The 24,977-nt window shown below is 39.3% G+C and overlaps 1 protein-coding gene across 1 annotated transcript in view; it reads right to left on the bottom strand.

Annotated features, from left to right (window-relative positions):
* The window catches only part of RAB3GAP2 (RAB3 GTPase activating non-catalytic protein subunit 2), a 90,783-nt gene that overhangs the window by 15,035 nt on the left and 50,771 nt on the right, over positions 1-24,977 (bottom strand). The window contains exons 17-32 of the mRNA XM_063443814.1: positions 24,551-24,615; positions 22,746-22,836; positions 21,250-21,377; positions 20,233-20,446; positions 19,905-20,002; positions 18,903-19,008; positions 17,325-17,485; positions 14,701-14,929; positions 14,301-14,474; positions 12,934-13,040; positions 12,218-12,284; positions 10,910-10,980; positions 9,692-9,727; positions 8,829-8,903; positions 7,260-7,478; positions 2,434-2,523 (exon numbers count right to left, since the gene is read on the bottom strand). Of these exons, the coding sequence (XP_063299884.1) occupies positions 2,434-2,523; positions 7,260-7,478; positions 8,829-8,903; positions 9,692-9,727; positions 10,910-10,980; positions 12,218-12,284; positions 12,934-13,040; positions 14,301-14,474; positions 14,701-14,929; positions 17,325-17,485; positions 18,903-19,008; positions 19,905-20,002; positions 20,233-20,446; positions 21,250-21,377; positions 22,746-22,836; positions 24,551-24,615 (1,931 nt within the window). The remainder of the gene's footprint in view (positions 1-2,433; positions 2,524-7,259; positions 7,479-8,828; positions 8,904-9,691; positions 9,728-10,909; positions 10,981-12,217; positions 12,285-12,933; positions 13,041-14,300; positions 14,475-14,700; positions 14,930-17,324; positions 17,486-18,902; positions 19,009-19,904; positions 20,003-20,232; positions 20,447-21,249; positions 21,378-22,745; positions 22,837-24,550; positions 24,616-24,977) is intronic.

Raw genomic sequence — 24,977 nt, 5'->3', positions numbered from 1 at the left:
AGCTACAGTAGCTCCATGGTGTGATCAGACCATATAGGCTACCCTTCACTCCCCACATGCATCAATGGGCCTTGGGTGCCCATGACCCTGATACCAGTTCACCGGTTGTCCTTCCTTGTACCACCTTTGCAACACCCAGCAAGAACTGCTGTTTTACTGATGCCCTTACCCAGTCGTCTAGCTATTACTATTTTGTCAAGGTCACTCAGATCTTTTCGCGTGCCCGTTTTTATTGCTTCCAACACATGGAATTCAGGAACCGACTGTTCACTTGCTTCCTAAAATATCCCACTACTACTTGACAGGTGTCATTGTTATCCACTTCACCGGTCAGATTTTTTTATTTTTATTTATTTTTTAATTCTTTATTTTTATTGTGCAAAGATTGGCATACAGATTTGCAATGCCATGACGGCAGTAATAATCATTCTAGGAACATACATCAAAATGTTGTGTCATAGCATTTGAGGGTTGTGCACATTTTTATAAGTTTAATAAACAAGCTAAACTATTGATCTAAACAGAGGATCTGACGGAGATTCATGTTTCATCATGTTGGGGTTACTCAACAGAGATATTATGCCACTGGCCCCTGACACCAATTATACAGCCTTAACTAACTGTGATAATTAACAGAATAAGCAAAGAAAGCAATATAAAACAATGGAGTATAATAACGGTACTGGGTGCCTGCTCTGCCAGGAGTGTTAAGTAACTAGCAATAAAAAAGCAAGTTAAGCTAGCTGGGTTGTGTACTGCTGTGTGTGGCCTAGCATGGTGGGAGGCCTGTGGCAGCGTATGGCCATGTGTTTGCAGCTACCCGATGCCCCTCAGTGGGTATCTACAGTCCCGGTCAGTGGAGTGTTCAGTCAGGCAATGGAAGTACACGACTTTGTTTGTCCCTGGTGAACTCAGGTTTGGGGAGTAGCGTTGATCATCGGTGTGACGAAGCCTTGAGGTGTAGCTGGTGTCCAAGGAGCTCGAGGTTCCAGTATGGAGAGGGTGCTCAGGTTGCTCGTTGGGTGGTAATGCCGGGTGCTGCTGCTGCAATCCGAAGATTCCAGTCATCCGCCCGGGATTTGGCCCCTTTCTCTGGGTATGTGGCGGCTGGCTACATGGCCTCTGGGTGATTGCCGGCGGGGCAGAGTGGTGCTTTAGAGCAAGGGGTCGTCGGGGTCGTTTGGTGTTTCGGAGGTGGGAGGTTGAGTTACGGGAATGCAGTGGTACCTTGCTTTTTATTGCCCACAGTGTCCCCGGTATGTCGGACGGCGGGGTGGGCGCGCCATCTTGTCGGGCTCCAGCCTCACGCCGGGTCGGTGAGCCACTGTAGCAGCCGACTTCTCTTTTGCTGTAGATGAGTTGCTGTGGAGAGGCCTGCACTCCAGGTGCCTCCAAAATTCCTGGCATATGCGGTCAGCGTTGAAGCGCTCCCTCCAGGCCTCCGGGGTCTCCTGGGGCTTCAGTGGTAGTGGCTCGGCGGCCATCTTGGATTCAGCTTGCGGTCTACATTCAGGCAGGGCACTCCCCCGTTGCTAGTGTGAGAGCGTCTCCAGCGGGGACCGGGATGACCCCCACCGGTCCATAGGGGGGGATGCGGGGCGTCGGGATAGTTGCCGCTTGGTGCGGACCACACGGCGGGAGAGCGGCCCTCTCTCCAAGCCATTAGGCCACCTGCCGTGCTAGGCCTCAGTGTGGGATGCTTTATGGCTCGGCGGAAAAACTCGGATCTGGTCTCCTCGGGTTCCCACACGCTTGTGCCGTGAGCCATCCTTGAGTTAGGCTGCTGGAACCCCGGTTACGGTTTGTATTGGTCGCTTTTAGGCTCGTTTGGGCCAGAGCTCTCAGCATGTGCGTCCGGCTAGCTTGGCTGTCAGGCCCCGCCCCCAACCTGTCAGATGTTTTAAATGTTGTGTCTGATCGGTGTATTTACTTATCCCTATGTTTAACAAATACATATTTGTTAGGTATGAAAATTAAAATAAATCCACACTTCTTCCTGAAAATGGGTGCCTCTATCTTGGCGGTCTGGCACTTATTGTTATAAGTGTTCAGTCAAAGCATACAGAGAAGAGGAGCTAAATCTGTATTATAAAATCAAAACAATATTTTCCCACGCATGCGCAATAGCCCCTTAATACTTTTCTATGGGAAAGCGTTGGATTGGCTGAGATAATAGAATTTGATGATTTCCGCCAAGGAGGCGGAGTGGGGGCAGGGCTAGCTGCAACGAGACACCCGGGCTCTGGAAAAAAGGGGAGTAAATCACCTTTTTAACAGGGGCAAGGGACCTACTTGACACTTTTGGTGGGTGGTAGTATTTTTCAAAAAAAGTCAAAAATGGGCATTCACTGTTGCAATAGTCACATTTAGAGCAAGTAAAACCCAATTTTATCTGTAAGGTTTCTCAAGCAATCTCTGGGTAACAAGCTGTACCTGTTGTCTGAGACTAACAATCCCAGGGTCCATGTCTCCGCTTGGCAGCAGCTGAATTGATGTCAGGTCTTTAAAGAATGCATTTTTTCCCTGAAATATAAAAAAAAAGGGGGAAAAAAAAAGTATTTTTTACATGCAGGAAGAACACCTATGAGCTGTACTAGTTATAAGACAATCGGACATTTCATGGTAAACAATCGTGTTCAGACCAATAATGGGATTACTGTAGGTGTCTCCGGACTGTGGAAAGGCAATGTTGTCAAGCCAAATCTACTTTTCCCCCACTCCATCTATGCAGCAATCCCGACACCCGCAATAGCAACGCATTCCTGTGATAATTGCATTCAGGGCCGTATATTTTTCACTGGATGAATCTTTTTAATGGGTATTCAATCCTGTTAAAGAGCTGACAGTATCCCCCTTTTGTTGAACAGTTTGCCTTTTTAGAACACTCACACTACATGCACTTTTCATGAGTCTCCTGCAAGATATAACACTTTGTAATGCAATATACTTATTACTGATAGTTACCCCCCCGCCCCCAACCCACATTTTTGGGAAATTAGGCATTAAGGTTAGATCAATAATCAGATGAAGCATGTGGCTATGGGATTCTTGCAAATCGTTGTTCCCCTTCTTCCAGGAAACAATATATGACATTGTTGCCATTTGGTACAGAATGCCATCAACTCTATTTCCTAGGTAGGACATGGGTTTCTCTGATTTCACTTAATAGGTCGGTTCCACTGATCCAGTAATTCCAGAAGTAAAGATATATTGTTAACCCACCACTGTCTACTTAGAATTCCAGAGGTAAAGATACATTCCTGGCTAATCATGGCAGCATCACTTATAGGTAGCTCCTCTCTAAGCCGTCGCAGGACAAGAATTATTTAGACTGATAGGTATAAAGAGTCCCTCCTTCCCTTACACCACAGTCTTTTTTCCTGTCCTTGGCTAGTTCTACAGGACTTAAAACACTTTTTCTTTTTTGGCCACTTTCCTGCGTTTGTTGTGGGTTCCTTCCAAGTAAAATTCAGCCTCTCTTCATTTGATGAACCCAGTAAACAGCCTGCATGAGCAGGACTAACTGGGTTAGGTTCGGTGTAAGAACTGAACTGCTACGTGGGATATGTATGGTGTTCTGAGGGAGAGACATCGGCAAAGTAAAATGTGGGTTTTGACCTCCTTAAAAATTTCCCTTATGCATTACCCCTATAAATTGGAACCAACAATCCCCCATCTTGTGGCATTTAATTGGGATCCATACTAGCATATAGGGTCCTCCTTTGGAGGGAACCCTTTAGGGACACTGTTGTGATTTCTATTTTGTATCTGCACTCTCTTTAGTACCTGAGCCGTGTGGGTTTGAAGTAGTAGAGTTCCATTTGGCTGCTTGTTTTTTTTTTTTTTTGTTATGTCTACCCTGCCCACGTGTATTACTGCTTCCTCTTTCCGCGTGGAACGCTGTATGCGTTCCAAAGGGCAGAAGTGACGTTGCAGCTATCGCGTCATCTTTCTCAGTGACCGAAGTGACGCGATCGGTCTGGAACGCATGACGTGCGTTTCAAGCATCTGCGATTGCGCGTATGGACTAGTGCCGGGCTATTTAAATGCAGTGTAGTGTGTCTGGGGTTCCCTGTGTACCTGCATATCGGATAGTGATCTGGTTACACACTTGTATCAACGCATTGACGTGGTGCCGTTCTGTTCTTTGGCTGCTTGGGCCTTTTTGCTACATTCCAGAAGGTATTCTTTTATTATGCATTCATTTTCTTTCTTAGCTTAAGTATAGGTTTTGCATATGGTTGGACTTCATCTTTGTTCTTAGTCTATTAATTTTTATTGTAGCATGGATTCTTCCTCTGTCACTGCAAGATCCCTCTCTAGAAAACAGATCTGCCAACTACTTTTTTTTGGGGGGGTGGGGGGGGGGGGGGGGGGGGGGCGTTAAAAAGATTGCCAGAATAAGCCTGTAATATATGTTTATATATGGCTTTTTATTTCAGCCCCAGCAAATCCTTGGATTCTCCTCCAAGAAAAGCAAGGGATAAAACCAACAGAGGCTTGAATTGTTCGTCCTCTGCACCTCAGGGAAAGAGCCTTTGCTCTTCCAATAGAAGTTCCCAACAAGAGGACCTTAACCCCTTAAGGACGGTAGGCGTTCTATGCTGTCCTTGGGGACCCGGCTCTAAACGCCAGCGGGCAGCATAGAACTCCCATGCAGTCCTATGTACTTACCTGGTCGCCGGCCCCCTGGGCCATGTGATCGTGAGGTCCTTGCAAGGACCTCACGATCACATGGACGACTTAGCCGTCCATAGCAATGCCAGCAGGGGGAGTGCCTGGAATGACAGATACTCCCCCCCCTGCTGCCTGAAAATAGTAAAAATGATGTTAAAGTTACAGTTTAAAATAAAATATATACTTAGAATATATATATATATATATATATATATACACATACACACACACACATACATACTGTCTAAGTGTATTTATATATATATATATATATATTAAGATCAAAATACACGTACAATGATATTGATTGAATATATATAACATTTTCATTATATATATATATATTTATATAATATAAAATAAATATGTAAATAAGTTAAAAATAAATAAATAAAAAACATATGTATGTGTAAATTGGTTCTAACTATATTTTACAATTAATATACATATTGATATCAAAATACATGTAGAACGAAATAAAAAAATAAAATAAAAAAAATACCTAAGTATATACGTATATATCACTATATATATATATATATATATACCTACCATATACTCGAGTAAAAGCCGGGTTTTTTGGCACATTTTTTGTGCTGAAAAACCCCCACTCGTCTTATACTCGAGTCAATGTCTGTATTATGGCAACTACATTTTCATAATACAGACCAGGACCGCCGTGCTCATTACAAGCCTGGCGGTTCTGTTGGGGACTGGCAGCGAGCTGTTACTTACCTTTCCTTCAGCTCCCTTCTCTCGCTCCTCCATGCCGGTCAGCTCCCTTCTCCTCCACTGTAAGTCTTGCGAGAGCCGCGTGGTCAGAGCGTTGCCACGGTTACCGTGGCGTCACCCCGCGAGACTTACAGTGGAGGAAAAGGGAGCTGACAGGAGCTGCTGTAAAGGTAAGTAACAGCTCGCTGCCAACTTAGTCACAAACACTGGCCAAAATTGGCGTTCAAATTCGTTTTTTGCATTTTTCGCACACATATATTGACGCTAACTTTGGCAAGTGTTTGTGACCAAGTGGCTACTAAAAAAGACTGGACATACCCCATTTTCAATACCTTGGGTTGTCTACTATTGCAAATGGTATGCGATCATGGGGGTAATTTTCATTCCTGAGCTACCATAGGGTCTCAGAGGCAACGTAACCAATCTGGTGAATTTCAATGTGAAAAAAATGAAAAATGTAACATGCTATATTTGACCCTGTAACTTCCCAAAACACCATAAAACCTCTACATAGGGGGTACTGTTTTACACATGTGATATCATTGAATACAAATATGTGCATTTTATTGCAGTAAAAGCAAACAGTATTATAACATTAGGATATTATGGCACTAGAAAAAGTGCAGAGGCGGGCTACAAAATTAATAAAAGGAATGGAACATATCAGCTATGAAGAAAGGTTAACAAATTTAAACCTATTTAGTTTAGAAAAACGTTGCCTGAGAGGTGATATGATAACATTATACAAATATATTCGAAGCCAATACAAACCATTGTGTGGAAATCTATTCACAAACCGGACTTTACATAGGACACGAGGTCATGCGTTTAGACTAGAAGAAAGAAGATTTCGTCTAAGGCAAAGGAAAGGTTTTTTTACTGTAAGAACAATCAGGATGTGGAATTCTCTGCCTGAAGAAGTGATTTTATCAGAGTCCATACAGATGTTCAAACAGCTACTAGATGCATACTTGCAAAAACAGAATATTCAAGGATATAATCTTTCAATGTAGGGTAATAACTGCTTGATCCAAGGATAAATCTGACTGCCATTCTGGGGACAAGAGGGAATTTTTTTCCTAGCTTGTTGCAAAATTGGAAGTGCTTCAAACTGGGTTTTTTTTTTTTTTATGCCTTCTTTTGGATCAACAGCAAAAAACATATGTGAGGAAGGCTGAACTTGATGGACGCAAGTCTCTTTTCAGCTATGTAACTATGTAACTATGTAACATTCACAGTTAAAATGTCACGTAGAACTAAAAAAAAAAAATTAAAACATTCTTATTTTCTCCCAATTTTTTCATATTAAATTATGTTTTATAGCTAAATATTTAATGTTAAATGAAAGCCCTGTTTCCCCTGAATAAAATGATATATAATAAGAGTGGGTGCACATAATATGAAAGAGGTGAATTACGCCTGAACAGACATATAGCGCAAATTCCAGTTTTTGTTTACGTTTTGATCACAACGTGTACATTTGGCTCAGTCTTAATGGGTTAAACAGTGGATTTCTCAAGCTATTGCTGAGGACTTTGTCTACCACGGATAAACGTGGTCCTTATAAATGGCACAGAGTAGAACCTCATTCTTCATGCCCTGATGAAGACCCTGAGACCCTAAGGTCTCAGATGATGGTGAGCAGGAAGTAGAATATACTTCCAGGCCTATGGACTCTAAGTCTATTGCTAGGCTAATTACCCTTATAAGGGGCACTCTTAGCCTCACGGAAGCGAAGACAGGTTCTTTGAGGATCTCAAACCAAATACACCAACATTTCCGGTGCATTCTTCGATTAAGAATGAAACAAACCATAACATTTAAGAGGGGAAACAATTACAGACACGTACCTTACTGTCAAAAAGAGAGAGAGGTTTAACGGATTTGAGAGAAAACCTCATGATTGCATACAGGATGGCACACAGTACGAAATGATGCTCCGCTAGTGGATAGTGGATGTGTTTTTCCTCCAGGGCAATCTCCACTATAGAGTTTGGCCCTTCCACCGATACCCAGGCATCTTCCACATCCAGTAATGGCACTTCCATCTCATCACTGCTCACATCAGCCTGATTAAAAAAAATAGATTAATATATAAACCAGAGGCATATTAAACACTTTTCCCCACTATTCCCTCTTTGTATAAACTCTACTACGGAGATACATTATAAAGATATTCGAACACATTTCATATTTTGCGATAAGCAAATATTTTTGGATAAACTTGCAAAATTACTTTTCTAAAAATTCAAATATCTAAAAATAACTCATATATATATATATATATATATATATATAGTAAAAAAAAAAAATTATGAATAATATGAAAGTAACAAAATTAACATATTTTTCACAATGCTAAATCAGTTTAAAAGTATATCCAAAAGATGAAATCATATGAACAAAATAGTCTAATTCAAGAAACTAAAAACTAAAACTAAAACGCTGATGCCTAAGAGACTTTTTTTAGTGGCAGCTAAGGGCTTGACAAAAAGGTAGCTCTACTTTTGTCAAGCGTAATAAAAATACATAAGGTGTGAGTGTGATGACAGAGCCACTTTAATACCAGAAAATCTGACATTAATGTGGATTTTTACAAAACATAAGGAGGTGGTGACATCAGGTAATGTGTGGTTTGCAGTAGCAGATCCACTTTTCAGGAAAAAAAACGATTAACCACATGCATATTTCTAATAGGAACACTGTAAGGTCAGGAACACAAACATGTATTCCTGACCTTATAGTGTTATAAACACCATCCAGCCCCCATTGTACCCTTAAATATAGTAAAATATTACCTTTATTCCAGTCTGCTGTTGCTGGCTCTGACCCTGACCTGCCTGCTTGGCTGACATCATTAGAAGTGTTAATCTCAGCCAATAACAATGCAGTCTCATAGGAGACTGTCCACGAGGCAGATCAGGGGCAGAGGCAGAACAAGCCAAGCACAGCCCTGGCCAATCAGCATCTCCTCATAGATATGCACTGAATCAATAGAGCTCTATGAGGAAAGTTCAGTGTCTCCATGCAGAGGGTGGAGACACTGATTGTTTGTCCTGCACAGTAGGAAACACCTCTAGTAGCCATCGGATGAGTAGCCAGTGTGGGTATCCCTAGGCTGAATTGTAAACACTGCCTTTTCGATGAACAAAACGGTGTTTACCACAAAAGGCCTGAAGAAACTGATTATATTGTAGTTGTCTTGGTGACTATAGCGTCCCTTTAAGCAGAAATGCTTTTTGGGTGGGCTGCCTACACTGTAATCTATTGCATATTTACAATGTATCTATTTTTAAATCGTTTTATGTTGCCGTCAACAAACAACCTGGCTTTTGATAAGCTTCCATCTTTGTGTGAACAAATTACCAGTGCTTGGAAAAGAAAATACAAATGCCAGTACTAAGGACAGAATGAATTACCTCCATCATGGTCTCTATGAGATCTGAGCAACTTCCAAGAAAGGAGACCAGTGCTGCATCGCTCATTCCTACGTCCTGTGAGTGGAGAACACAAGAATGAGATTTACTGATTGATCTGCTCAATGCGTTGGGTACCAGAATTCTTCACATGCAGGAGGTTTCTGATACATTTCACAGAGTTCAGAACGTCAAAATAAATATCTATTGCTTATCTTGAAGTCTCAATTTATTGCCAAGCACAATACATATTAATAGCAATTAGTAAATTAGATAATATTTACAAAATGTTTTATGAGATCTCCATATGGAATGTCTATACTGTTAGAGCCTCCCCAGAATTCCCTTTCCAATCTATCCCTAGGAGGGTAAAAAAGCAAAAATAAAAATTCCTGCTGAATGTTAGGGAGTCCTTTCCTAGCTGATGGAACATTGCTGGCTTTGCAGGATAGTTGTTAGAAATTTCCTTATGCATCCCATTTAAGAGAAAAAAAAACTTTTATGCATTCAAATTGCCAGCAAAGTGGGCAAAAGATGATACTTTTTACACACTTTGTTATTTGCATGAACATTTTGCCCATTTTTTAAAATTGTTAGAGAATTCAAAATTGAACTAAAGTCCATAAATGCAAACAATAAAGCAGCTACAGTCACTTTTTCAGAGCCATTTCTGATGTAGGTTTTATTGCTATGGCCTCTTCATTCTGTGGGCATTTTAATGAAGATAAAGCAGATCAGGACAGTGGAAATGGCAGATAAAGAGAAGTATGTCAGAAAGTTTAGATTAGTGATAAAACAGCAACATTGAGGAATGTTTAATGAAGTGAAGCCATGCATTGACCCATGTGAAAGATCCATTTACCTACCCTTCTACACAACCTGTCCTTTGGGGCTTTTCCAACCTTTAAAAAAACAAACCATTCAACAGTATGCGTGTGTTAGTAATGGCTATTTACCCAAAGTTTGCAGCACATACAACTTAATTATTATTTAAATGTTTATGTTGACTGCCCGGCACACTGAGAAATGATTCTGTGTGTGATTTCTGGATACAATTGTGACCGGAATATAAAACAGAACTGTGGAACATTTGTACAATCTCAAAAAGTTATAAGGACCAAGGAGGGTCAAAGCCGTCATAGTACTCTGATTTTAAATGATCTTGATCTAAAATAAGACATCCAACTACAACTGCTGGCCATTTTACTCCGTTTGACTCATCAGTGCATGCCCCATCCAATTAGCAGCCTTTTTAGATAAACTGGTCCAGAGCAATGTTTCCCAACCTTTTCAGACCAAGACACACTTTAACCCCCTTAAGGACCAAACTTCTGGAATAAAAGGGAATCATGACATGTCACACATGTCATGTGTCCTTAAGGGGTTAATGAGAGAAACATTTTCAAGACATACCTACGTTATTAAAATTTTTACCTTAATTAACAGCTGGCAAATGTCCTATTTACTTGAAGCCTTATTGATAGATTTAATACAACTAGTCAAATTAACCTATCCGTATTAATGAGATTCTCATGAATTATTAAAAAAAAAAAAAAACCATTTAAGGACTGCATGCCAACCTATCACAGCACCAGTGTTAATGTCTGTGCATAACATCTGGAGGTAGCTTGAGTCCGAGCAGGCTGGAAACCACAGTTCTAGAAGATGCAGTTAGTGTTGCCTATGGGATGCAGTTGGTGAATAAGGCTGTCTGCCTGCTAGACTCCAACAACGTATGAGATGTTGTTTGCTTCTGTTTGTCAAAATAAGTTATTACACCCTTTCTACAAAACACGATGTGTCGCACAAATAAAATATTTAATACATAAATGGTTATAATAAATTCACGAATGTATTACAAGAGTTATATGCCATACCCCTCAACCGATTTCACTGTAAAATGTGTTGGGTAACAAATAAATAAATAAATACATAAATAAAAACAGCAACAACAAAAAAGCTGATAAGTAACAATGCCTCAAGCAATAAAGTCTCAATGCTGTTTTTGTATTGCAGAGAATACTGCAAGGATGCTAGCCTTGTCATGGCACATAACCACCCGAAAGATTATACAGAGTTCTCACCTTATCCATTAGGTACGCTGCGGCAGAGAAACGTTTTATAATAAATGTATTCCACATCATCAAAGAAAGGCCTAAAAAAAAAAAAAGAACACAGACAAATAAATCATGCACACTTAGCCTTTGATTAGAAGCGTACTGCTGACACTTGAAGGTTCAAAGATGACACCTATTACAGCTCCATGTTTCATTCGATTACTTTTGTACTATGATGTGAAAACGGTTTACGTAACAGGCACATCTAGGGCATTTAATGCAAATCAACCTACAGATCATAACACATGACAGCCATAACAAAAGCCCTACCGATTCACTCTCGTGAACAGAGGCCTTAAGACAAGGTGTTAAATAACAACTTCAAAGTCACAGCATAAACTGCCCACTACACTGAAAGTGAAGACAGGATATGCAAAGTTTAGTACAGAGCTAAAGACTAAACCGGAGTAACCAACATGCAGCCTTTGAGCTGTAAAGGTGTAACCTTCGCATGATGATTTTGCAACCACAGGCAGGCAAGCATTATGGAAAAAGTTCTACAACAGTCAAAAAGATACCTGTTGGCTCCCTGTCTCAAGCAAGTTTTTATATTACAGAGATCCTATAGTCACCAAAACAACTTTAGCTTAATGAAGCGTGTATAGATCATGCCTCTGCAGTCTCACTGCTCAATTCACTGCCATTTAGGAGTTAAATCACTTTTGTTTCCATTAATGCAGCCCTAGCCACACTTCCCCTGACTGTGACTGACACAGCCTGAATGAAAACAAAATGGTTTCATCTTCAATCAGATGTAACTTACTCTAAAAGTTTTTATCTCCTGCTTTGTAAATTGAACTTTAATCACACACAGGAGGCTCCTTTGGGGTCTAGCAAGCTTTTAACAGAGCAGGAGATAAGGCATTCTAAATTAAACAGAATTTGTAATAAATGTACCTGGTTACTATAAAAGATTGTCTCCTGGAATTTCAGAGATATTTTACTTCAAATAACACCTTGAAGTTAAAGCTGGAAGTCAAGTGTAAATATACAGATACATATACGGATATTCATATACAGCAAACGTATCTTATGCACTGAACCACAGGAGGATGAACCAAAACTTCCTGCAGAGATCCCTCCCTCCCCTAATAAAAAAGTCTTATTTTATGGATGCTTGTATTGTTTAGCTCAATTACTGGTAACTGAACCTGGAAAGGCACATTTCTGGAGTATTTATTTTATCTGCAATAGCAGAATATATATTTTACATGTGACTATTTAGATAGTGGGAAACATGATTGGGAGCACTTTCTAGAACAATTGAAATCTTACCAAACTGCACATGTGCATTAGCTACATGCTTCAAGTGATCGACAGAACGAACAAGGAACTGCGCTTCCTGTTTGAAAAGAAGAACTTAGCACATTAAGGTAACAAAAAAGAAAAAACAAAGAATAGCATATAGAGATGACCATATTAAATAAAATAAAGTTAGAACTGCAATGTAACATTTACAGATGACCTGGTGAATATTATATTGGTTGAAAAATATTGGTTGAAAATACCGTTTCATCACATTTAGTAAGACATGGCTTTGGCTGCATGACTGGAGAATTAACTCAATGCAGCTACCAGAATTTTGGATACGGCAGCTGTAAGAATGCTCTGCTCACACTGTAGTGAAATGTTGCAGATGCTTTTGTTTCCCGCTACAGCAGTGATAGATTGCGTTTGAAACTTTGGCTGTTAATGTTTACCATGATTCAACCATCCAACGACTGAGCAACATGTGCAACTTAGTCCACAACAACCGAGCAAAAACACGATTGTACAGTTAGCGTATTCTGAGGCTCACAAGTCTATTGTTTGTGAACTCTGATGCTCACAAGTCAACATGTAATGTACTTGGTTACCGACAAATCTCGTGTTTGTGTACTCTCATGGTCGTCCTCAGAAAGGGTTGCTGGTGCTCTGTATAAATAAGTTATATTAATGCCCAAGTAATGATCTCAATCTATAAAGAAAATGATCGGACTTATAGTGATTACCTCCGGATCTTTATTCCACTGCACCACATACTCCCAGCAGCAGTGCGCATGCACCACATCCAGATCCAGGCTGCAGGGGAAGTGACTGTACGCCTGGCTCAGCACTTCTGTTAATAAAAAAATATTATTGAAAAATACATTTTGTAATATGATCACCTGAATTGCTATTATTGAAATTTGCAGCAGATTCATGTCAACCATACAGATGTTCATGGGTCAGAGTGGGAGGGAGAGATTCGTATGATTGCGTCAGTGAGAGACACAAGGTATTTTAGAACATGTAACAAAATCTAAAATTAAAAAGGTTTGAAATGGGTTGCATGCAGCTTGTAGAGTCCCTTTAAATAAAGGAAAACAATATCTTTTTTGTTTTTTCCCCCCCACTGTTTGCCAAATATATCCACAAAGAAAACATGCAGTTATTTTTTCATGCATGCTTTGTTGGGGCGATGTGAAAACACAACTTGTAAAAGGTGCAGCCCTGCCCTCTGCAGCCTTTGCAAGCCCTCCACTCTTCCCTCAGCACTGATATTCAGTCTGAGACGGGGAATACATAGAGAACGATCTAATAGAGAACGATCAAGAGATCGCAGCATTCCAGTGCTTGTCAATAAGCTGTAGTAGAGGTCATTGTGAAGGAGGGAAGGCTCTGCGGAAATAATGGAAGAAAACCTTCCTGGCTGTCCGTGTCCGCTTTAAAAGTGATGATTTCTACTGAAAACAAAACCTTTAGAAACTGTAAAAATAAAGGACAGATTCCAAACACAAAGCATTTCAGCAAGCTGAAGTGTTTTATGTGTCTGTAGTGTTCCTTTAAGCCACATTCCTTTTTAATTCATATTTCTACAAATCCATTATGTTATGTACATTTATAGGCACAGATGTTGTGATTGCACCGATCACAGCTAACTATGTACACAGTAGGCGAATGCATTTACACAAAGCGTTCATTTGTCACTTTCAAAACGTGTATTAAAACCAAGGTGCGCATTGCAAATCAGTCAATTTCTCCCTTTCTCCCCGCTGTCCGCTGTGAAGGACAGAGCTTATAACAGTGATTGACAGGGAGCCAACATTGTGGGGACCAGTTACAGTATAGAGAGGTGTGGCTTTCCACACATCATTGTATTTTTCACAACTACAAATACCCATTTGTTAAATATAGGAATAAGGAAGCATAATGTTAAAACTCCCGAGAACTGACTGTTTCCCTTTTAAGATACTTTTAGCTGGGAAATAAAATACATGCTGTGCACAGAATGGATAAAACAATTCCTGAATTTAAGATTCTAGAAAAGACACTCAGAGATATCTATGAGTTAAGGGTATTTTCGTGAACAGATTAGTCTGTTTTCTCATTTATTAACCTTGAATTCCTTCTGTAGACTCTGCTGAACGTGGCTCAAAGAGTGCGACAGCATTACTCGTTTCAATGGTCTCTGCTGGCTTTGCACAATCTTTCTTCTCTTTTGCTAGTTTTAGAAGGTCGGGGTTGATGTCTTGTTTAAAGACCCACTTAGCCACAGTATCAGCAACGCCTCCTGCAAGCGGCAACAACAGACATTTCAAATCACATCAAACAGCAACAAGATTATTGTTAAATAAATATATTATTATATTATAAGCAGCAGCAGGACTATTATCTCCCACTAGAATTACACAGCGAAGGCTGTACAAAACAACATTACTTAGAAAGGAATGGTCAACAAGAACATAAATAAAATGGCCTTAACTATGCTAATATACTTGTATATTAATATGTGGTACCTTTCCCTCCTTCCAAAAGCTTCTTCACAGACAGTTTTTCCAGTGGTTCAGCCTGGAGGGATGATATTTTTGAACTTTTCCTGAATACTTTGAAGTGAAGCAGTGTCTGGAGAATGAGACAATCTTCAAGCTGTTTCAGTAGGAGTTTCCAGTACTCGGTATCCAGGGAGAGAGCTTCCCATGAGTCCATCATCAACTCGCCATCATCGTCTGCTGCTGATTTCTGGAACTAAGAAAAGTACTGCCATCAACTCTTGCCGAATTAAAGGGGCAATGTCACTTGCCACGATTGTTAATATCATGTTTACTTAATCCCTTATGTGTAATGGTTTATTAACACATTTGTGAGGTTTGAAAAAAAGATTTAAAGGAACACCAACATGTATTCCTGACCCTATACTGTTAAAACCACCATCTAGCCGCCTTACTCCCCAGCCGCCTTACTCCCCCTTGCCTCCCTAAATGTAGTCAAATCTTACTTGTATTCAAGTCTGCGGCTGCTGCCACTGTCCCTGATCTGCTTGCTTGGCTGGTATCATCAGAAGTGATTCTCTGAGCCAATCACAATGCTTTCCCATAGGATGGGCTGAGACTGTTAAAGAGGCAGATCAGGGGCAGAGCCAGCACAAGTCAAACACAACCCAGGCCAATTGGCATCTCCTCATAGAGATGCATTGAATCAATGCATCTCTATTAGGAAAGTTCAGTATCTCCATGCAAAAGGTGGAGAAACCGAATGGTAGGGCTGAACACTGTGCAGCACTGTCCCAAGAAGTACCTCTTGTAGCCATCTGAGGAGTGGCCTGTGAAATTATCACTAGGCTGTAATGCACTGCATTTTCTCTGAAAATCCTGAAGGGAATGATTATACTCACCAGAACAGATACAATAAGCTGTAGTTATTTTGGTGACTATAGTGTCCCTTAAAAAGTAAAAATTTGTGCTGCTATATTTCTCTCTTTGCTTGAACTGAGTGTCTCCATGTTGGCTCACTGTCAATCACTGTTATAAGCAGCAGCCTCTTCTATCTATGAACACAGCACGTGGATGGAGAGAAACAGATATAAGGTTTTCCTTGGCCGTGCTTTAATACATATAAAAGAAAATGGAGCATCACATCACATGAAAAAAGTTGAAAGGTGTTTTTTAATGTATTATTCAATAATACAAGTTCAATTTCCAGAATATTAACAGATCCCCTTCAATTCTGCTTGCCATAAACACCAGTATACTATGAAGTATTCCATGGTAAGAAATATTTCTGCTGTAATACACAGCTGTTACTAGGTGAGAAAGATGTATAGATGTTCACACGTAGCACTAATTATTATACATATAGCGATCTCCTAGTTGTTCAAATTACTCCATAAACGCATACCATTTGCCATTTGATATATTTTTAGCTTTATTGAGGTGCTATTTTTTCAAAGTTTATGGTATTATTTTATAGTTTACATACACATTGTATTTATTTAGTACTGATATTAGAAAAGGGAAATCTAAACTAAGCCAGAGTGGTATGCTGCTGCCATCTACTGGCTATTTTCAGTATTGCAGCTTCCCATCACGTTCATTAAATGGACTCTCCAGTGCCAGGAAAACAATACGTTTTCCTGGCACTGCAGATCCCCTCTCCCTCTCACCTCCCACTCCCCGGTTGCTGAAGGGGTGAAAACCCCTTCAGTCACTTACCCGAGACCCCCGCCGATGTCCCCCTGGGCGGTGGTTTCGGGTCACCGCTGCTCCCAGTCATTATGTCGGCCGGTGGGCGAGACTGATCCTGCCTGCTGGGGAGACCTAATGCCGCGCATGCGCATTAGAGCTCTCCATAGGAAAGCATTGAAAATGCTTTTCAATGCTTTCATATGGGGAATAGAGCAACGCTGGAGGTCCTCACACAGCGTGAGGATGTCCAGCGACACTCTAGCACAGAAAATATGTGCTATGGACAAGGAAGTGCCCTCTAGTGGTTGTCTAGTAGACAGCCACTAGAGGTGGAGTTAACACTGCAAGGTAATTATTGCATTTTATAAAAAACTGCAATAATTACACCTGCAGGGTTAAGGGTAGTGGGAGTTGGCACCCAGACCACTCCAATGGGCAGAAGTGGTCTGGGTGCCTGGAGTGTCCCTTTAAATATAGTATGCGCTATGCATTGAGATCAGTGCTGGGCAACTGACAAATACCAGCACTGTTTAAAATGCAACTGGAGCACGGAGGGAAGACTATCCAGGGTCTGTTCAGACCTTGGCGGTCTCCCAATCACTAGATCCAGTGAGAGAATCACTGTGACTAAGCTTGATCGCTCAGCTGCAGTGTTCTCTATGGATTTTAAAGGACTATATGCCGTGCTGACTTTCAGCTCTTGAACAATGACCCCAGCTGACAGAGAGTATCCCCAGGTATCTATTGATACCTAGGTTTCATGGTGTGAGTAGGAATTGAACACTGCTCACACTACATTGCTGTCTATGGGGATTTAACCCTCCTCACACCAAATCTGCAGGACACATCAATAGACTTTAAAGGCATTAAAGCCCATTACACTTAGCACGTAATGACATGTTCCAACTTCCCTAAAGGGTTAAACAGTGTAATACTAATTTTTCTCTATACATTCTTACCTTCTTTTCCGCAAGGGCATTTGTTATAGAGGATGCTATTGAGTGCCCAATATGAGCAGATAACAGAGCTGCCCCGTTACTTGTAGATTGGACACATGCTGTGCGCATTTGCTGCCACCAGGGGCACACTGACTGCAGATCCCAGGACTCATCGATAGCCACTGCATTGAACAAAGCAGAGGGGGAAAGAAATCAGTCATCTGATTAGTAAACTTGCCACAGTCAATGTAAAGCTCAACTGCAGCTACATTAAATGTTAAATCAAGTTCTCCAAAATGTGGATACAAATGTACGTTTGCATGCATGGATCAAAATAATATCCATATTGCTCTAGGGAAAAAACATAACTGAATCTTTTATTGCTATGGATATTGGATATTAAAAGGCAACTCTTAAAATGTACACAATTTATACAATATTACATGTATTGGCATCATTGTAACTCCAATGGAATATTATTTTCAACCCTTCTTTAAAAGGTAAGGGGTTATCAGGATTATAATGAACTCAGGGACTATAAAACCTGTCTCGGCCGTTCTGACCCAGTTTCCACTTTTAAGGCATTACTGTACTTATTACCAGGACATTTAATATTATCTCCTTACTTTATCCCTTTAATACTGCCCAACTGACTACAATGCTACTCGTTACAGATTGACATTTCTTCTATTGCTGATTTCATTTCATAGAGCCAGCTCCTCACCACTGGTTCATGGCAGAGTATTTTGCAGCTATCCCTAAGAAAACCCGTGTATCTATCCTACCTTCTTGTTCGTCTCTTCTTACTTCCCATTATTTTGCTTTGTCCTTCTTTAACCCCTTAAGGACACATGACATGTGTGACATGTCATGATTCCCTTTTATTCCAGAAGTTTGGTCCTTAAGGGGTTAAAGTGTGTGTGTGTGTGTGTGTGTGTCTATCCTACCTTCTTGTTCGTCTCTTCTTACTTCCCTTTATTTTGCTTTGTCCTTCTTTAAAGTGTGTGTGTGTGTGTGTGTGTGTGTATTATTTTAGCTCTATAATTCCACAAAATAAGTTCTCAGTATTGCTGCATATTTTGTTTTTGCGGACCTCTCCCTTCCATTCCATATCCGTGTGTGTGTGTGTGTGTGTGTGAAACATTCTATTTATTCACTTATTTAACTGAAGATCCCGTCAAGTAAACATAATAAATAAATAAATATGGAATATCGGTGCCTAAGAACAAGGAAAAGGTCTGCAAAACAAGTATATGTAGCTTGCAATACAGAGCAGGACTATTCTAGCTGAGGAATTATATAACTGAAATATTAGACAAACATAGCATTGAATCAATATCATTAGAAGTCATTACAAATTTGGTGTGAAAAAGTCATCCATTTAAATGTCTGTTAACGTATAGAAAAATGCAATGCATTACACTCAAACGCTCAGCGGCTAACTCTGCAAGGCAAGAGACTGCAGAACTGCAGTTTTTTTTGCAAATGCTAAATGTGCCACGTAGGACGATGTGTCAGACACACAGAGATCGAAAGCACCCTATATCTTCTATTGCTCAAAATAAATGTGTAAATGTATCTGATTGTTCTCTATCCCACCTTTCATCTTGCTAAGAAGCGACAGCATACTGTGAAGGCAACACAAGGACTGTGCATTCTCCAGGATTTCCCGTTCTTTGGAAAGCCAAACTTTAAGCAGCAGAGACTATAAGGAAGAAAGTTACGTTAAAACCTCTCAACTCATTTTTAGTTTTAGTATAAAGCATTGACATATTCCACCTAACTGCTCCATGTTCATAATGCTAGCTGCTCTAAATAAAATCTGTCTTGCATTTCAGATAGCAGTGTACATATAATATATTACACAAAGACACATTGCCAGCAGAAAACGTAACCTCATTCTGTCTAGTGACTAAGCAATATACACAAGTTTAGCTGTAAACATTGACTTGGGTCTGTGAGAGGTGCAGAATTTCCTCCGAAACAAGACACCAGCGCCTAGTGGTAGAGTTGGGGAAGTCATGGGGAGTTATCATTCTTATGTTTTTGTCTTTGATGAAATAAAGCATTGAGGATGATAAGATGATAATGTGGGCACAGAGCAAATTAATACAAATTAATACAATTCTCAAGAGTGGTGATAGTGTGTAAAAATGAGGATAAGAGTTAATTGGGAAAAAAGGTAAAGAGGAGAAGAAGGGGGGGGTGGGTAGAGGTAGAAGAGGACATTCTGATAAAGTTGTAAGTTGAGAGAGGGTGGTAAATGCTGAAATAGGAGAAATAGGGTAACTGCTGAGTGAGACAAAGTGTTAACAGACTGGGAGAGGTTAATGGAGGTAAGGCAGGAGAAAAAAAGGCTAGTGGGTTCAATGGAGAAAGAAAAGGAAAGGGCTGAAAGGAGAATGTAAGGGTTGGAGGACTATGGAATTGAAAAAAGGATTTAGGGCATGTTGGTGGAGAAGGAGATGGAAAATACATTTGGTGACATAAGGAACAAAAAACATGAAGAAAGTGATATGGACAAGTTTTTTCACTGGGATCACTATAGTTGTATGACTGTTGTGAGCTTTAGGACAGGGGGTAATATGAAGAATTAAATACCAGTAATAGTTGGGGGCTGAAGCCTGCTGATTCTAGTGTCTCACACATGTCCTGCGTAGAACATTCTCCATGGAGACACTTCCAGAAGAAGAAAGTACCTGTATACAAGAGAATAAAGAGAACGGGAATGGGTGACTTTACCATCCTAAATACAGCACTGTGAAGGAGTGACTTCAGAGAAAACGCATTACATGTAATATACTTGGATGAAGTTCCTGTTTAATTAGAGATTAATTTTGGAGAACTTATCGGACATAATAGGGTCCCTTTAATGGAAGTACATCACACATGCAATTATTCTAAATGTTTTCGTTATGTAGCAGCTCACCCAGTGCTATATACTCCTCTTCATCAATCTTCTTCACATTAATTGAGTTTTTGTCACATTCCAGATACTCTAGAAAAATCTTCGCTGGCAGTACACCATCTTCATCTTCAGCGAAGCGCACCCCAGCTCTAGGGTTTTCCTGCTTGTAATTCTTGATTAAATCCTGCAACCTGGTTAACTCTTCCTCGTCCAGCCTTAGTAACGTGGCCAATTCCTTTAAGCACATAAAGACATCATAATTACACAGGATGAATGCTAGCATTGTAAACTCTCTTCTTCTTCACCTCTTGTTAATATTTTGTATGTCATCTACTTGTTGTCAGTTATCCCCGTTGTATAATTGTAAAGCGCTGCGGAATGTCGGAATATGTTGGGCACATAAATTAATAATAATACTAATAAATGTAAAACTATAAACAAGTCATATGTGATGAGAAAACAGCAGCTAAACAACACGTGACAAAATCAACAAAACTCAAACACAAATATAGCAGTAAGGAAAGTAGAAAGTGTTGTTTATAGGGAAACTGTCACTTCTTTGGAAACTGAACCACTCAATAAACATTGCTCTCTCTTCATTTAATAAATGTATGAAAGCATTAACAAATGACATCGCAATGCAGTTCAGGTGCAGAAAATAAGCAGCAGAAATAGCAATAATGGTGGGCTATGTGACTGAACCACTTTTATTCCACTTTTTAGAAGAACATTTTTTTTTGTACAGAATACCCAATTGTTTCATTTCTCTTCTGACTGATTGCCAGGTGCACAGGACAGAATTTACATAGACTAACAGGGAGCAAGGATGGAGGCACCCCGCTGTGGAGTAATTTTTACATTTAATTGTTTCGCACTTTATGAACACATATTTGTCAAATATTGTGCAGAACTAAAAAAAAATATATATATATATATATACACACACACACACACCTATATATAAATCTTGGAAAGTGACAATTTCCCTTGATTAAAGGTTTTAATTTTAAAATAACAGGAGAAAAAAAACTAACTCACATTATTTGTAGGCGAAGAACCTTCCTCCATCACAGCGCAGTTTATTTTTTTCACAGACTCATAAAGTCGTAGCAGCTTGAGTTTATCCTCACAGAACGCAAACAGCCCTTCATCTACAGTCTCCAGTTCTGCAAAGAAAGGAACTCATAGAACTTACTGGGACAAAAACTAGCCCGTCTAAGGGCCCTGAGGGTCCCTACTTTCTAGATATGTGGTTAGATAAAGGTTGTCACTAAGCAGAGCGAGTTGTGTTCCCCTGCACAACACGGCACAGGAGCAGAGATTGGAGCCAACACTACTTTTAATTTAGTAATATGGCATCCCACCCTGTGAGTACATATCAATATTTTATTTTCTGTTCCAGTCAATAGACATATAGACTCTTTACTAATAGAAGCCTCTTGCTCTCCACTGAATGATCAATTAACCATAAGGAAGTGTATACGACCCAAAATCTTTTTTTTCTTTTTTTTTAAATAACATTTTGTATTGCAAATTTAGTAAGAGACAAAATTGAGCACAGTGTATGTAACCTACACAGCAGAATGAAGACACAAAAAAAAAATCAGCAAAGTCCATTTACTAATTTTAACTAAACAACAGTGACAATGTATACGTACAATGCAGAAAACTTTGCATTTATAGAACGCACAAAAAGTATGCAATATAGGACATCACGTCCTGCGTATTGGGGAAAGCAGACAGTAATGGTTGGCATGGACCATCAGTAATTTCCAGTTAGTAAGAGTAATGTGCCTCTCTTCCCTCTATAAGGTGTTCTGTAGCTGGTGCACCATGTGCCAAATTCAAAATAAGATTCTAGATATCATACAAAAAATATGCCAAATACTATAACCACTAGTTTATTGTCATGGGTATAGTGCAAGAAAACTGTCTATGAAAAGGTACCTATGAATTCTCGCAGCCTCCACAATTTTTAGCTTCCTCCATCTCACTAACAATGAGAGCATGTATTTGCATGTTCAAGCAGCCTCTTCGATTTGCAGGAGTGCTGTACGTGTAAGAGCACAGTTCCTGCAACTGAAGGATTCTGACATCTTCCAGTGAAGAGCTGTGCTTTAACAGAGCTGCACAAAACCTTTAGCATTTTGGCCACAAAGGCATACATTTTTGCTGATAATATTTTGAGTTGCATAGCTTTATACAGCTGGGGTTATCTTTTTATTTTTATTGTTCAATAATTATTATTTGTGTTTATGCTACAGTGCAATTTGTAGAATTAAAGCACACATTCCAGGACATTTGCCAAAGATACCAAACTGTATGCTATTCGTAGTTATTCATATCTGAGAATAAACAGTATATCAGTCATCAGTGCAGTTTATTTTCTGTCCTTTATCTCATTTAAAAGTCTGCATTTTACTATACACAAGTGCAACCATTTTCAGACCTAGAACAAGTACTTTGCATTTCTTATTTTACTTTCTTTCTTAGAAAACATTTAGCCTGTATAAAAAGAAAAGCGGATTGTTTACCTTGACTTGCAAGAGAATCCATTAAAGTCTGTGTAATGCTGGTCAGCGTCGAGAGGGGCACGTGATCACTGGCAAGGATGCGTTCTAATGCCTTAAGAAAATAAATAAATCGCCAAAAGAATTCTAAATTCTAGCCCATAAGAACTTAAACACTATAGTCACCTAAATTACTTTAGCTAAATAAAGCAGTTTTAGTGTATAGCTCATTCCCCTGCAACTTCACTGCTCAATTCACTGTCATTTAGGGGTTTAAATCAGTTTGTTTCTGTTTATGCAGCCCTAGCCACACCTCCCCTGGCTATGATTGACAGAGCCTGTATGAACAAAAAAATGGTTTCACTTTTAAACAGATGTAATTTACCTTAAATAATTGTATCTCAATCTCTAAATTGAACTTTAATCACATACAGGAGGCTCTTGCAGGGTCTAGCAAGCTATTAACATAGCAGGGGGTAAGAAAATCGTAATGAAACAGAACTTGCAATAAAGAAAGCCTAAATAGGGCTCTCTTTACAGGAAGTGTTTATGGAAGGCTGTGCAAATCACATGCAGGGAGGTGTGACTAGGGTTCGTAAACAAAGGGATTTAACTCCTAAATGGCAGAGGATTGAGCAGTGAGGCTGCAGGGACATGTTCTATACACCAAAACTGCTTCAGTAAGCTAAAGTTGTTCAGGTGACTATAGTGTCCCTTTAAATCAATAAAGCAGCACTAAATAATAATAATAATAATAATGTTATAGCTGAGTAGCCATTTTTACATATTGTAATAATATATTTGCATTATGACTGTCCTTATCTTGTGCTCAAAATATAAGTTCAAAGAGGCTGCTATGTAGTCATTAAATGTTTAATTATACAATAACCCATTATGTATGAAAATCAGGCTATATTGGTCTAACGTTTTCATAATGTAGCAGTCTCAGGATAATATCTCTATATAATGAAAGCCTTAATACATATAAATTGAGTCAACAATTGGAACATCTGAAGTTCTTTTTTGTTTTGTGTTCATTCATTGGTCAATACTTTATTGAATGTATATCTGTGAGCTAAACAGAGTGAAATCTCACTCTAATACGAAGTCGGTAAATAATATCAAGTTTTACAAATATGTTTTAAGAAGAGAGTATGGACACAAAAATATAGGAACTAATAAAACATCCCACCCCCTTCCCTGGCATTACCTAATATATCCTAGAATCTAGCTACAACGCAGGTCACAATGCACACCTGCAGGTCCGGTTTTATCAGTATCCCCACTAGAACAGGACTGTCCATTATCTTGTTATATATATGTAAATATAAAGTTGTATTTTTGCCTTGTCTGTGAATTTATAATTTGATTTTGGCTATGTTAGTTTATTACTCTATAATGATGTATAGTTCTACTATTTACATCGTATATATTTAGGTCACTATGGGGAACATCAATTTTCTAAATTATTATTTTTTTTTTTAAATGCTCTTTGTGTCTAAAGGAATTCAGGGGTATCCACTTACCTATCTGATTATGAAACTCCCTACTTATTTTGTTGACCTAATTTATTATGCATGTGTTTAGTACTGAGCACTGATGACAGAACCACTTAACAACCTGTCACTATTGCCAGGGACCTGTGTGTAACCATTGCTTTAAGCTCATTTGACTACAGGACTGCAAGATTGGGGATAGAACTGAAATTAATCATGTTTACAATTAGTGTAATGTCAATCCAATACTTTTATCAAATCTGCTTGTATCGAATAAAGGACAACCAGCAAGAAACCACGACAGCAAACGTGGCCTTCGGGTATTTCAAGTACCTGTTTCTTAGTGGCCGGATATTTAATATCTAAAATGATTTCCTTGGCTTCTGCCTCCAGACGTTCTACAACAGAGAATAATGTAAGTTATAATTGTCATGACAAACAAAATCAACCAAAAACCAAAATGTATGCTAATTACAAAGTGACATTACATTAGTATAATGTTTAATGTAATATCCAACAATGTTTAACTATAGTAAAAAAAGTGATTGTTTTTGTGACTGTTTTAGATCCCCTGATGTTACTGGAGAAGTCCAGAATTTTAAAGTGTTCTCCGTATTTATATTATTATAAAGGGGGAATTACAAGTGGAATATAGTTCACAAACATCTGCATTTAAAAGGTTAGCTATAGTCATCATTTCTCTAACCAACAGCATTATAAACATTTTAAAAAAGAGAAGTATATCGGAAAAATTAAAAAA

The sequence above is a fragment of the Pelobates fuscus genome, chromosome 2 (assembly GCF_036172605.1).
Source record: "Pelobates fuscus isolate aPelFus1 chromosome 2, aPelFus1.pri, whole genome shotgun sequence".
Lineage (NCBI taxonomy): Eukaryota > Metazoa > Chordata > Amphibia > Anura > Pelobatidae > Pelobates > Pelobates fuscus.
The sequence above is the reverse complement of the archived record's forward strand: the minus strand, read 5'-3'. Positions and strand labels throughout refer to the sequence as shown.